Source organism: Elephantulus edwardii, unplaced genomic scaffold (assembly GCF_000299155.1).
Source record: "Elephantulus edwardii isolate Elephantulus edwardi_28Jun2011 unplaced genomic scaffold, EleEdw1.0 scaffold00102, whole genome shotgun sequence".
Taxonomy (NCBI): Eukaryota; Metazoa; Chordata; class Mammalia; order Macroscelidea; family Macroscelididae; genus Elephantulus; species Elephantulus edwardii.
In genome coordinates this window covers 11,921,438-11,934,698 of record NW_006399852.1, presented here as the reverse complement: position 1 = coordinate 11,934,698, position 13,261 = coordinate 11,921,438, and the positions used below count along the sequence as shown (strand labels likewise).

Sequence of the window (13,261 nt, the reverse complement as noted above, 5' to 3'; positions counted from 1 at the left end):
TCTTAAATATTATCCTCCTTTGTATACTGGTTTTGGATTTAATGGCACATATAGCCAGAACTATCATTCATTTAGAAGTTCAAGGTTACCTTAGGTTGTGATTATGATCTTCCTAGCTACACTGTTACTAGATTAGCTAAATGGAGAAGTACTAACCATTGTGGAAATGGAGCTCTCAGAACATGATTACTTGTGTTGTATTCTAGAGTATGTGATTGGTTTGTTTATTACTGCATATGTTGTTGTTGTTTTTAGGTGCTGTCAAGTCCTGTACGACTCATAATGACCCTCTGAAATCAGATCCTATCCTTTTCTGTCCAATCCTTTCCCACAAATACTAATGGGAATGTAAAAATACTGTCCTCTAAATCTTAAGTCTGGTCACAGATGTCATCCGTTTTACCAGCCCATAGCTGTTCATCCAGCTTGTCTGCTTATATATCCACTTTTAGATTTATGTTTATCATTGCTGATTTTGCAATTAAAAAAAAAGTTTTGTGTGTAATAGTGTTACCTTTGTTGCTTGTATTTCTTGCTTACTGATTTTAATATTTCCTACCTTCTCACTTATCTTTGTTTTTCCCCAAGTCCCATATTGTGTTAGTTTAGCTCATTTAGTTTTTGCCCTGTGTCTAATGAGAATTTGTCTTTTTATATTTAAAATTAAGAACTTCATAAAGTATGTTAGTAACTGTTGTGGGTTTTCTTCAGAGGAAATGATGTACCTTTAGCTGTTGTTCCCACCTCATTTTTCAGTCTCTCTTGTAAGAGAGAGCCCATACTAGCTACCTGTCTCTCAGACATGGAATGAAAAAACTTTTTGTGGTGAGCTCCTACTTACCTTGGGAGTGCTGCTTCTGTCTTAGCAGTTCATGCCACAATTTTAGATACACTCTCCATCTTAATTTTTTCATGGAGGGGAAAACTTGATGAGTGGGAAATAGTCCGGGGTTAGGGGTAGAGAGTGGCTAGGGTAGGCACGGATATGAGGGGGAGGAATGGTTAGAGTAGGCAAGGACATGACACTAGTGCAGTTTTTCTTAATCAGAGTTAAAGCCCCCACAGTTCACCCTCTTTTCTCTGTGAGAGTCCTTTGAACAGGTAAGCTTTTATTCTATATCTGTGCTTTTATTTCCTTTTATAGTAACTTACTTCAGTATGATTTAAGGGGGAAGAGCAATTAATTGTGTATGACAACTACTGTCTAGAACCAGAATCCTAAGATTCTTTGCCCATCCTCATGTCAAGTATGAAGACAAAATTCTATCTAGATCTATGAAGACTAAAACCATCCTACCCTTTTCTGAGAAAGTTACTAAATGATCCATTCTGTCAAGATGAAGATGATAACAGAGAAAAAGAGAAATATGAGATACAAGAAATAGTGAGATTAACCTCCGTGGTCTAAACAAGAAAAATTCCATTGAGAACTTTTAAGTAGAGTTCAAGAGTATTGTCTTTCAAATTAGAACAGGAAATCAGAGAGGTCCCCTGCATTAAAAAATGTAGATTATGCAATATAAAACCAGTTGTAAAGAGATTACATTTGACTTGAACACGAACATTCTCTTTTCTTGGAAATGCTCAAGATCTATCACAGAGCACATATATCTTGATCCAAGATGGATTATAGATAATACCAATACTGGCAAGTAAAAGTAGAGAAATAGGTTTTGAAAGTTTGAGGTAAAAGGAATTAGAGGATGGTATTGGGAGAAATATTTAAAAGTGGAATGTCAAGAAAGTTTGTAAAAATACATGATTTAGCCTGTGCAATATTGGTTGCCTGGATTTACTAGATTTAGCTTACAATCAGCAGTGAGCTGGAAGCCTCTTGTTTAAATCAGTCAGGACCTTATGGGCAGGCCTTTGTATTTAAAAGTTGATTGACCCCTATCTAAGTCTCCAGTTTGGAGACTCATGTATGAAGCAGTTGGGTTCTAGAGGGTAAATTCACTTGTTTTAGATCAAAGTCAGGTGTAAACTGGTTGGTTTTGTTTTGTTCACTATTGTGTGAGCTGATTGATCACCTGGATTTACTGGATTTAACTAACAATCAGCCATGAGCTGGAACCAGCCTCTTGTTTAAGTCAATCAGGACTTAGTGGGCTGACCTTTTTATTTAAAAGTAAATTGTGGGTGGGGAGAAAAGTGCAACAATGAATGAATGGAATTCCAGAATCTCTTTACATGTTCATTGAGATTAATAATAATAAAAAAAAAAAGAAAGAAAAAAAGTCAGTTGGGCTGAAGGCCGCTGGTCCTCTGGCCTGGTGTTAATGGTGTTTGGGAAGAACATTTTTGTAAGTGGTACAGCACTGGTCTGTCAGTTTGCTATACTGAGATAACTTGAGGTTGCAGTGATACTGAATGGTGTCCCACTGGTGTGTCAAATGCCATGATAGTTACTCATTGTGGACACTGTTTGGTAGAGCTCCCAAGATTAAAACAGGCTTAGAAGCAGGGTTGGCATCTGCATTCTGTACAATGTGCCTTTGGAAACTATGGACATTAGAGAAAAGATGATAGTTATAGAACAAGGTTCAGAGGTTCAGATCTTTTATTCATAGGGTCACTGGGAGTCATATTCTACAGCACTTTGCAACAACATAATCAAGTGAGGAGTTAAAAGAACTAGCAGATAATACACATTGGCCGGATAGAAAGGAAGAGTATTGCTTAAGTTAGTTAATTCCTTACCTTTAATAATGTGGTGTCAGTAGATGATATCAAAAATTGATAAACCAAAAAGCAATGATAAAGGTTATTTGTTGTGCTTAGGAAATAACCTTAGAAAAGAACAAGAAGTATGAACAGTTTAAACTAGGTTGGGAGAGATAAGGGGAATGACTTATGTTAAAAGTTTTATTCTAATTTTGAAATTATTTGAGATCTCTGGTAGCACAATGATTAAAATACGTGGTTGCTAGCTGATAGGTTAGTAGTTCAAACCCATTAGCCACTCCGTAAAAGGACGATTACCTACTTCTGTCAAGATTACAGCCAGGATAGCACTATGGAATAATTCTGTCTGTCCTACATCAGTCAAAATTGACTCATCAGCATCGAGTTTTATTGTGTTTGAAAATTTTACAGAGTAGATTGGTTTGTGTGGTTCATGAGGCCTTTGAATTATTTCTGTCTCTACCCTGTCTGCTTTGATTATTTTCACACGTCTTTGTTCCAGACAGGGAAAGATCAGTAGTTATCTCTTAGATGGCTACACACCAGCTTTTAAAACCCTAATCGCTGTTTACTAAAGTAGGATGTGTGTCAAACACCATAATTGGCTACCTATCATGGGCTGTGTTTTTTGGAGCTCCCAGATTGATTCAGATTTAGAAGCAAGGGTGGCATCCACTTCCTAAACCACTTGCCTCTGCAAAGTCTATAAACTTGGAGAAATGATGATAATTATCAAAAAGCTTCAGGCTTTTTGTTCATCTTTTGTTTGTGTGTGTGTGTGTGTGTGTATTTAAAGGGCACTTGTATTTAAATATTGATTGGTCTTGAGGGCCTAGTGTTATTATTTTGCAGGAGCATTCTTCCAAGTTGTACAGCACTCTTCTGTCAATTTGCTGCACTGTGGTAATCTGGGTTTGCTGGGGATCAAATGCCATAATGGCTGCCCATGGTGGACAGTGTTAGGTGGAGCTCCCAGTTTAAGACAGGTTTAGAAGCAGGAGTGGCTTCCACTTCCTAAACCTCATGCCTATGGGAACTCTATGAAACTGGAGAAACTACGATAGTTATAGAAAGGTTTTAGGCCTTTCATTCATAGGGTTGCTATGAGTCATTCTTGCCTCAAGAGCAATCAACAACAGGATGTAGAATACTGGTTTTGTGTACTATGTTAATGCTGATTGATCCTGATATTCTCCAGGGTTATAATCCTGAATTGTTAGTAACACCTCATTCCATCAGGGTTTGGTTATGATTAAGAAATTGACATATTTTGACTATTTGCATAGTTTGCTAAATTCTTAGCCCTACTCATACACATGGGTGTGTTTACAGCATGTGACTATTATATGCTTGTAGTCATAATTGTTTTCCCTTCCACCTGCCTGTATCTGTTTGTCTTGCTTATGTGCCTCTTTATCCAGTTACAGATTAATACCTGTTATTATTGATAGTGTAGGATTGTGTATATTAATGTTTCCTTTTGAAGTCTGTACCTCTTGTGTACCTCTCCTGTGCTTTCTCTTTCTCTAGTGATAATTGTGCTGATCACCCCTTTATTATATAATTCATTTCCCTTCATCCAACTTAATTATGTATCTATTGTCTAGTTTTCAAAGGCCTGTAATTTCAGAAGTGAATGGCCAATTCTGTCTTAATCTGGACGCTCCACTGAAGACTATCCACCATGAGTAACCTTGCTGGTGTTTGAAATACTAGTGGCATAGCTCCCAGCATCACAGTGACACACAAGCAAACTGACAGGTGCGGGCTAACTACCACAATGGGCTTGAACACATGGAGAGCATGATGATCGTGCAGGATAGGGCAAAGTTCTGATCTGTTGTTAGTAAGGTTGCTGAGTCACAGTAGATTCAGTGGCACCAAACAGCAACATTATCTGGTGGCTGATTAATTTTCTATTCATTTGGCTTCCTTTTCTGATAATATTTCTCTTTATCTAGAGTTCATTCAGAATCTAAGATAGATTGAAGGGAGATACTGCAGAGTATCTGCCATCTAAAGGAGTGCACTCACGCTCTGCTGACAAGGTAGTTACACTCCCAAGCACTCAGAACTGTGTTGGTTGCTCTTTTTAAATGTTGTATGTTACTTATTTTTAAAAGTGTATGATTTCTATTTTAGCATATAAAGTGTATATATTTATATTTTAAAACAGAATTAGTGATGAAACACAAAATCAAGAGCTAGACTAACCTTTAAATCTTAATGGCAAAAGATTCATTTTGTTTCATAGAAACTGTAATAACTAACAAATTATATAAGAATATAGTAGAAAATATTTATTTGTTAGAACACAGACTATTTCCCAAACTGATATATTTTCCTCTATTAAACTTGGTTGCCAGACACCCACCTACCTGTAAAAACTCTGTATAATTTAATGTGAAACTACCTGAGACAAAATAGATAAGTAGATCTAAGAAATGCACATACTGGACCACACAGTACGGGAATTAAATGTAAAGATAGCATTTCGATCACTGTGGCATGAATACATATTCAAAAATGATGTTAGAAAAAAAAAAATTAAAAAAAAATGATGTTAGAACAATTGTCTCACAAGGGAACATAATGTATTACATGGTATCTCACATCTGTTAGATCTCACTTGATTCTGTCTTAACAGATTTGAGGAATAAAATGTAATAAATTACACAAAATAGAAGAACTCCCTCACTGCACCCCCTTCTGTTGTTAAAATAAAGGCTTGCTGTGCAGAGCATATAGAGTGCTCCTACAAATGAATGGCTGTACTTCTGCTCAGTAGAGAAAAATTGCAGGAAATACCAGTAACTGATGCAGATGTCAATTGGCCATTGTAAAATGTGGTTAACCTCACAAACATTGAGTCAAATTGAGAATTACAATGAGTTTAAGACAGTAAGTATAAAATTATCAAAAATACTGGCTGTCACCAATGCCAAAGAAGATAAAGGGAAATAAACACTTTGCATGCTTTGAGTTGGAATGTAAATTGTTAAAAGTTTTTTCATTAGTATGTCACTATCAAAAGCTTCTGGGAATCTATCCTAAAAAATACTTGATATGGGCATTAAATGTCTGTTTTTTACCATTATTGTTCATAGTAACAATTGGGGGAGGCATAAGGAAGCCATCTCTGTATTGTATTCATGAGAAAGTGGATTAAGTATAGCACATCCATTCTAGATGTACTATATCCACATTTAAAAGAACATTGTAGCCTGCCCATGCATCTTGTTTCAAGAGCAAAACAAGCATAGCATATGAAACTGTGTGCTGTATCTGGAAAATATACTGACTATAAAACCACCACCACTGCTATCACTGCCACCTATTGTACTTCCTGCTACATTTTCACCTCAGTGTTTTGTACTGCTGATCACCTGTAAACTATAGAGAATATTTTTATTATAACCCCTACTAAAATGTATGTTCCATAAGGAAAGATTTCCATTGGTTTTCATTGTTATTTCCAGGACCTGGAACAGTGCCTCCTATATATAATTAGGAGTCCTCTGCGCCCCCACTCCCTATGCATTTATAGCAGAGTCTAAGAAAGGGGGGTGGAATATGAGAGGTATAGAGACCTGGGCTATGTGAAGCACAGTATGTAATTTCATAATAGTTCAGTTCTCCAAGCTGTTCCTTAGAGGCAAGGATTTAAAGGCTCCCTTTCACATACTTTGGGCATGTTGCCAAGAGAGACTAGGCCTTGGAGGGGTGGAGGGACAGCGCAGGAGAGGAATACCCCAGATGAAATAGATTGACACAATAACTGGGGGAATTAGGGTAGGTATGTCAGATTGGCCCAAGAGAGAGAGCAGAGTTCAGAACTTCTGTGCATGGGGTTGCTTTGAGTCACAGTTTACTTACCAGAACATAACATTTACTTTCATAACTTGTTAAACTTTGAGTGTAGACTATAATAATTTACCTAACAATTTTTTTTAGAATTAATAATACCTGAAAAGTATTTAAATGGTGTACTTGACATAGTAAAATTCTAGCTGTAATTTTTACAACTGTTGTTGCTATTAAAGTGGCATGTTGGCAATATCTGAATATAAGGGTTCACAGTACTGTTTTAAATAAAACAAAGATTTCACCACTGGGCTAGTTGGCAGCATCCTGATAGATGGAGAAGAGATTGAGTTTGTTGACAAATACCAGTTTGCTCGGCTCCACAATCAACACTCTTAACACCAACAGTCAAGAAATCAAAAGACAAATTGCATTGGGAAAGATTATTGTCAGAGTCCTCTGGAGTGCTGAAAAGCAACAGTGTTAGTCTAAATAATAAGATACACCTGATCCAAGCCATGGTCTTTGCAATTACTTGCTATGCATCTGAGAGCTGGACAGTGACTAAGGACGATTAAAGAATTGATACATTTGAGTTGTGGTTCTGGAGAGGAGTATTGAACATACATACCATGGACTGCCAAAAGAACTAACAGTTGTGGCCTGGAGAGGGTGAAACCAAGCTGCTCCCCTGAGGCAAGCTCTGTCTTACATACTTTGGGCATGTTGCCAGGAGGAACCAGTCTTTGGAAAAGAACATCATGCTTGAAAAGGTGGAGGGACAGCACAGGATAGGAACACCATGGGTGAGACTGACACTGTAACTGGACTAATGAGGCTAGGTGTGTTGGAGATAATGAGATTGGCTCAAGAGAGGGCATTGTTCAGAGCTATTGTACATAGGGTTGCTGTGAATTGCAGGCAACTTGAGGGCGCCACAACTGTTATTGTGTTGTTAAATATCATCAAGTCAGATACAATTCATAGTGATCCTGTAAACAGATTTGAATCCTGTTCTATGCTTTGTCATCCTCATCATCTTTGACAAAACTGAGCCCATTCAGTGTCAGTCCAACTCACTGAAGATCTTCCTCCTCCACCCAACCCCCACCTTTCCAACCATGATAGCCCTTTCCAAGGGATATCTCCTTCTAAAAACATTCTCAAAGTATGTGAGATGTAGCTTCACCATCCTTGCCTCCACGGAGGCATACTGGTAAGACATACTCTAAGTCATACTGCTTTGTTCTTATTGAAGTCCATGGGATAGCTGATACTTTTTCCCCCAGCACCATGACTCAAAGTCATCAGTGATTTTTCTGTCATCCATATTCATTGTCCAGCTCTCAGGTACATAGCAAAGCATTGAAAAGACTGTGACCTGAATCGGGCACATCTTATTTTTTAATCTGACATCATTGTTCCTTAGTATTTTGAAGTGCACTAAGATAAAGTTACCCAAGGTCCATGAATTTGAGAACTGTCGATTTAAATATTATGATTGGGTATTACTGTCATGACAGGAGTCCAGAAGGAAGGCTGCACAGTGAAGTGGACTTGGGGGGGAGGGATTGCATAACAATGAAAGAGTTTTACTTTTCAAGGAGAAGAGTGAATTGGGGGGAGGGAGTGGGCAGGGAGAAAAGTGCAACAATGAATGAATGGAAACCCTGAGCTTCTGTAAACTTTCATTTAAATTAATTAAAAGAAAAAAGAATCTTTCAAGACCAAAAATATAGATAAGTCGGGTTTAGAAATAAGCTTGTGTCAGCTAAGCATGTGGGGGTGCTACTTTAGCTTTGATCCAGTTATCTTTGAGTACTGAGTCAGGCTCTGTGTTCTGCTGCTGCAGTGTAGGTGTTGACTAGTCGCAAGAGCTCTTTTCTTCTCTGTTTGTGACCTGTTCTCTGAAGAGGAGAATGTCTGGGATAAAGGTGGTCTTGTCCACAGTGCATTTCTAGACCTTAGAGCCTAGATTTCAGAAGACATTTGGCAGACTACCATTCTAATCTTTCAAACAACTTTCAGGCCCATTGTACTTCCTTAAGGACCCCTTGTAGCACAGTGGCCAAAGCAAGCATTTCACTGCTAACCAAGAAGTTAGTGGTTTGAACTCACCAAGTGCCTCACCCCATAGGAGAAAGCTAGAGTGGTTTGTCTGTGTAAAGATGTATAGACTTGAAGAACGACAGGATAGTTGTGCTCGCTCCTGTAGAGTTGCGGAGTTGGAATCTGCTGGATCGCAACGTGTTTGGATTTTTAAGGTCTCATTTCTTTGGTTCTTAATTATGACTTCTAATACATTATGTTTTTTTTTTTTAGTGCATTAAATCTCAATTTACTACCATAAATTTAAAATCAGGTGAACTGAAGTTGAACCATCCTCTCTGGTAACCTTGTGGGTAAAGAGAGCACTGCCAATGCAAAGGCATACAGTTTGATCCACTAACTATTCCAAGAGAAAAGAATGGACAGTCTCCTCCCATGTGATTTACTGCCTCTGAAAACCTGCTTGAGGGTCAGCTATGGGTCAGTTCTGATTCCATGGTACATAACAAACTTCTTGAAATATATTTTTTCCTTCCTAAATCTTTTCCACATCACGTGGATAGCCAAGAGAACAAGCAGCTGTGTCTTGGAGAGGGTGCAGCCAGAGTGCTCTTTGGAGGCAGGAATGATGAGACTCTGCCTCACGCACTTTGGGCATGTTGCTGTGAGGTGCTGTTTCTTGGAGAGGGACATGATGCTGAGAAGGGTGAAGAGTCAGTGAAGAAGAGGAAGACCTTCAACCAGGTGGATTGATACGGTGACTGCTGCAACGAACTCTTGTGTGTCAGGAAGTGTGAGGATGGTGCAGGATAGAGCAAGGTTCAGTTCTTTTGTTCATAGGGTCGCTACGAGTCTTACTTGACTTGATGGCACATAACAACAAGACTTTTCCACCACTTACTCTGTTGAGTTCTTAAATGAAAATTTAAAAGAATCAAGATATTTCTTTTTATTTAAATCAGTACTCTGCATGGTTTTATAAATTAATATTACTTATCCACTGTATTTCTTTCAAGTGAAAGAAAGCCTCATATGTTACAAAAAACAAAGATAAAACTATTTGGCATGTTTTTTTTTAAAAAAATTCTTCATAGATTTAATTTTAGAGGATAAATGTAATGTCTTGTCTATGATTTATATATTATTGAAATTTATAACAATTAGTCTCGTACACAGGGTATTATTTTGTCATAGATATCTCTAAGCTATCTGTGTTTTATATAGAGGTAATTATATTCTGTTAAAATGTTTTCTTTTATTTAAATTTCATTAATATCCAAATAATTTCACCTTCAAATATACCGTTTGTGTTTTAAAATAGTTACGTCAGTGCTGGATAAGTTTAGTGTACAAAAAATAAAATATGGTAGAGTTCTTGGAACAGTGCACACTTTAGCTGATTAATGGATAAATGATATGTCAGCAAAATAATGCTAAAGGGAATGCTGTAAAAATAAGGTTAATCTTCAAGCTTTCTGTACACTCTGAACTCATGCCACATATGAAACTGGACGATGTCTATTAAAGCACGAATGATCAATATTCAGCCATGTTTTATTTTTTTTAAAGAGTAACGCATTGAGGTAGTTCTGTTTTGTGTTGTGTTACTAGAACTACTTAAAATGTTCTTAATAACTTTTAATATAATCTGGCAGATATTTTTAAGACAAATATATACAAATTGAAACATGCCTAAGTTGTCCAGACAGGCAAGGTGATTGCCTTTTTTTTTTTTTTAATTTATTTAATGGAGAACATTAATCCCAGATCACCAATAGATGAAAAATTAAAAGCTACATTTTTTCAGTAAAACCACCTTTAACTAGTTCATTGAACAATTCCATGAAGGCAAAGTGCTTATTTAAAATTGGACTGTATGTCTACCTGTGCTTCATTGACTGTGCAAAGGCATTTGACTGTGTGGATCACAACAGACTGGCTGACTCTGAGCAGAATGGGAATCCTAGAACACTTGATTGTGTTTATGCGAAACCTATACTTGGACCAGGAGGCAGTCATCAGACCTGAGCAAAGGAACACTGAATGGTTCAAAATTGGGAAGGGTGTGCACCAAGGATGTGTCCTATCTCCATATCTTTTCAATCAATATGCAGAACAGATTATCCAGGAGGCAGGGCTCTATGAGGAGAAATAATGGCATCAGGATTGAAGGTAGACAACAGGCTGCGTTATGCAGATGACACACCACACCCTGCTTGCTGAAACTGAGGAGGACCTGAAGCACTTGCTGCATAAGGTCAAGGACTGCAGCCTTCAATATGGATTGAAGCTCAAAATCAAGAAAACAAAGATTCTCACCAATGGGCCAATTGGCAGCATCATGATAGATGGTTGAAGAGATTGAGAGTGTTAACAGAACAACTTCAGTTTGGTTGGCTGTACAGTCAACACTCTTGGTACCAGCAGCCAGGAAATTAAAAGACAAATTGCATTGAGAAAGTTGGCTGTCACAGATCTCTCCAAAATTCTGAAGAGAAATGATGTCAGTCTGGAGACTTAAGGTGTGCATGATGCAGGCCATAGTCTTCGCAGGTATTTGCTATACATCAGAAAGCTAGACAGTGACCAGGGATGGTAAAATGAGAATTGATGCCTTTGAACTGTGGTGCTGGAGAAGAACATTGAATATACCATTGACTGCTAGGAGAACAAACAGATTCATCCTAGACAGAGTGAGATCAGGCTGCTCGTTGGAGGCAAGGAGTTTTGACATACTTTGGACATGTTGCAAGGAGGGACCAATCCTTGGAGAGTGATGTCGTACTTGAAAGGATGAAAGGACAACTCAGAAGAGGAAGACCCTTGAAGAGATGGATTGATTCAGTGACTGAGGTACTGGGGTTAAATGTATCAGAGACAGTAAGATTGGCACAGGATAGAGCATGGTTTAGGGCTGTTGTACATAGGGTCATTATGAATCGCAGGCAGCTTGACAGCACATAACAACTACCACCTGATTCACTACAGTAAGGTTGTGAATATACACACACACACACACACACACACACATATATATAAAATCTTAAATAATTGCTTAGCAGTTATTTTTTAATATACTTTACCTTACCTATTCATAAATTGATGAATATATTATCTTAACATTTGAAATACGATTTTTATTTAAACATAAAAGAACTTTATTATAAAATACAGAGAATAAGACACAGCTTCTCTTTGTAATCAGTAATTACTGAGTTCCTACTGCATTTCTGACAACTGGATACTTTAGGATATAGTAGTTTTTTTTAGATTGTTCTACACAATAATTCATTTAGATCGCGAATAATTAAAATAGTGTGGCTGCCAGATTTGAAGTCTTTACCTTTTTAGCAAAGTGTGTGTTTTATGCTGTATATTTGTAGTGTTCTTAAAGTAACAAAATACATTCATTCCATTTATAAGCACAGGCATCTAGAATAAATATATTTCTGTATTCTATGCTTAACCTTCTCATTAGTAATTTAGTTAATGACTCTCATTGTTTAATTGTTGTATTAGTTTCTACTTTAATCTTTTTTTGTGTGTACCATTGAGTTGGAGCCAACTCATAGCTGATCTTTCAGCGGGTGGTCAGAGACAGTAAATTTTTAACATTTTAATCTTTAGAAATATATATTTAAATAGTCAGATTAAATTAACTTTTTCTCTTGGTTTTTTGATTAAACTGTTTAGTTGAATGCTACACACATAATAACTGTATGTGCTACTATAAACTTGGTGAGATTAGAAATCTGCAAAGTTGTTTATAAGTTAATTTTACATTTTAATGCTGCGAAATCTTAGCACTAAAATAGTCTTAACATAAAGTTTGCCACAGATTTTCTTTTGTTAAATTGTATTTCTGCTCAATAGAGTGATGTAGTCTCAGTGTAGTATTCCATGAAGAGAAGTGCTCCACAAGGCTAACATAAACAACAGGCTGCTGTCCTTGCTTCACAGTACATAATGCTTTTTACAGTTACCCAATAAGATATAAAAGCCTCTAGTTTACCATTTCTGAAAGGAAAATATTACCAGTACAAGTTACTATGCATTGACATATTTGTGCCTTTTATTTGTGAATTTGAAGAAATTGAAAAGAGAATTACCTAAATAAAACTGGGAATGAAAACAGAAATCTTCCTTAATGTACTGAAAAGCTTCTTAATACTTCAGTGTAAATGTTCACCTGATCTCACAGAATATATTCTAGATGCTTATAAACCTCGCTTCTCTTCTCTTCCAGGAGACATCCGTCTAACACCAGAGGACTTTGCTAGAGCTCAGAAGTACTGTAAATACGCTGGCAGTGCTTTGCAGTATGAAGATGTAAGCACCGCTGTGCAGAATCTACAGAAGGCTCTCAAGTTACTGACTACAGGCCGAGAATAAAGAATGAAGCCTTTGTACAGCAGATTTGTGTCCGTGGGGCCTAAAGAACTAACAGTCTAGTGCTCTGTCTTCAGCCTCTCAGGAGCGCAGAATTAAGGAAGACTTCAGTGCCATTGAACATGACAATGAAATCTGTGTCTGTGTGTCAGATTCCTGTTGAAGCCTGGTCAGCAGCCTCAGCCAGTTGTCATTGTCTGTTTAGTGGATCCAGTAACTTCTGGGTGTATAGGACTGATGTTAGCAAGACCTTGAAAATACCCATTGAACCCTATTTCAAACAATGAAAACACATGTCCATAAAATGTATATTAAAAATACATTTTGTACCTTA

General features: G+C 37.3%; 1 protein-coding gene across 1 annotated transcript in view; it reads left to right on the top strand.

Moving 5' to 3' along the window:
• Positions 1 to 12,930, top strand: part of VTA1 (vesicle (multivesicular body) trafficking 1) — a 76,733-nt gene extending 63,803 nt beyond the window's left edge. The window contains exon 7 of the mRNA XM_006891669.1: positions 12,785 to 12,930. Coding sequence (XP_006891731.1) covers positions 12,785 to 12,930 — 146 coding nt within the window. The remainder of the gene's footprint in view (positions 1 to 12,784) is intronic.
• The last annotated feature ends 331 nt before the right edge of the window (positions 12,931 to 13,261 follow it).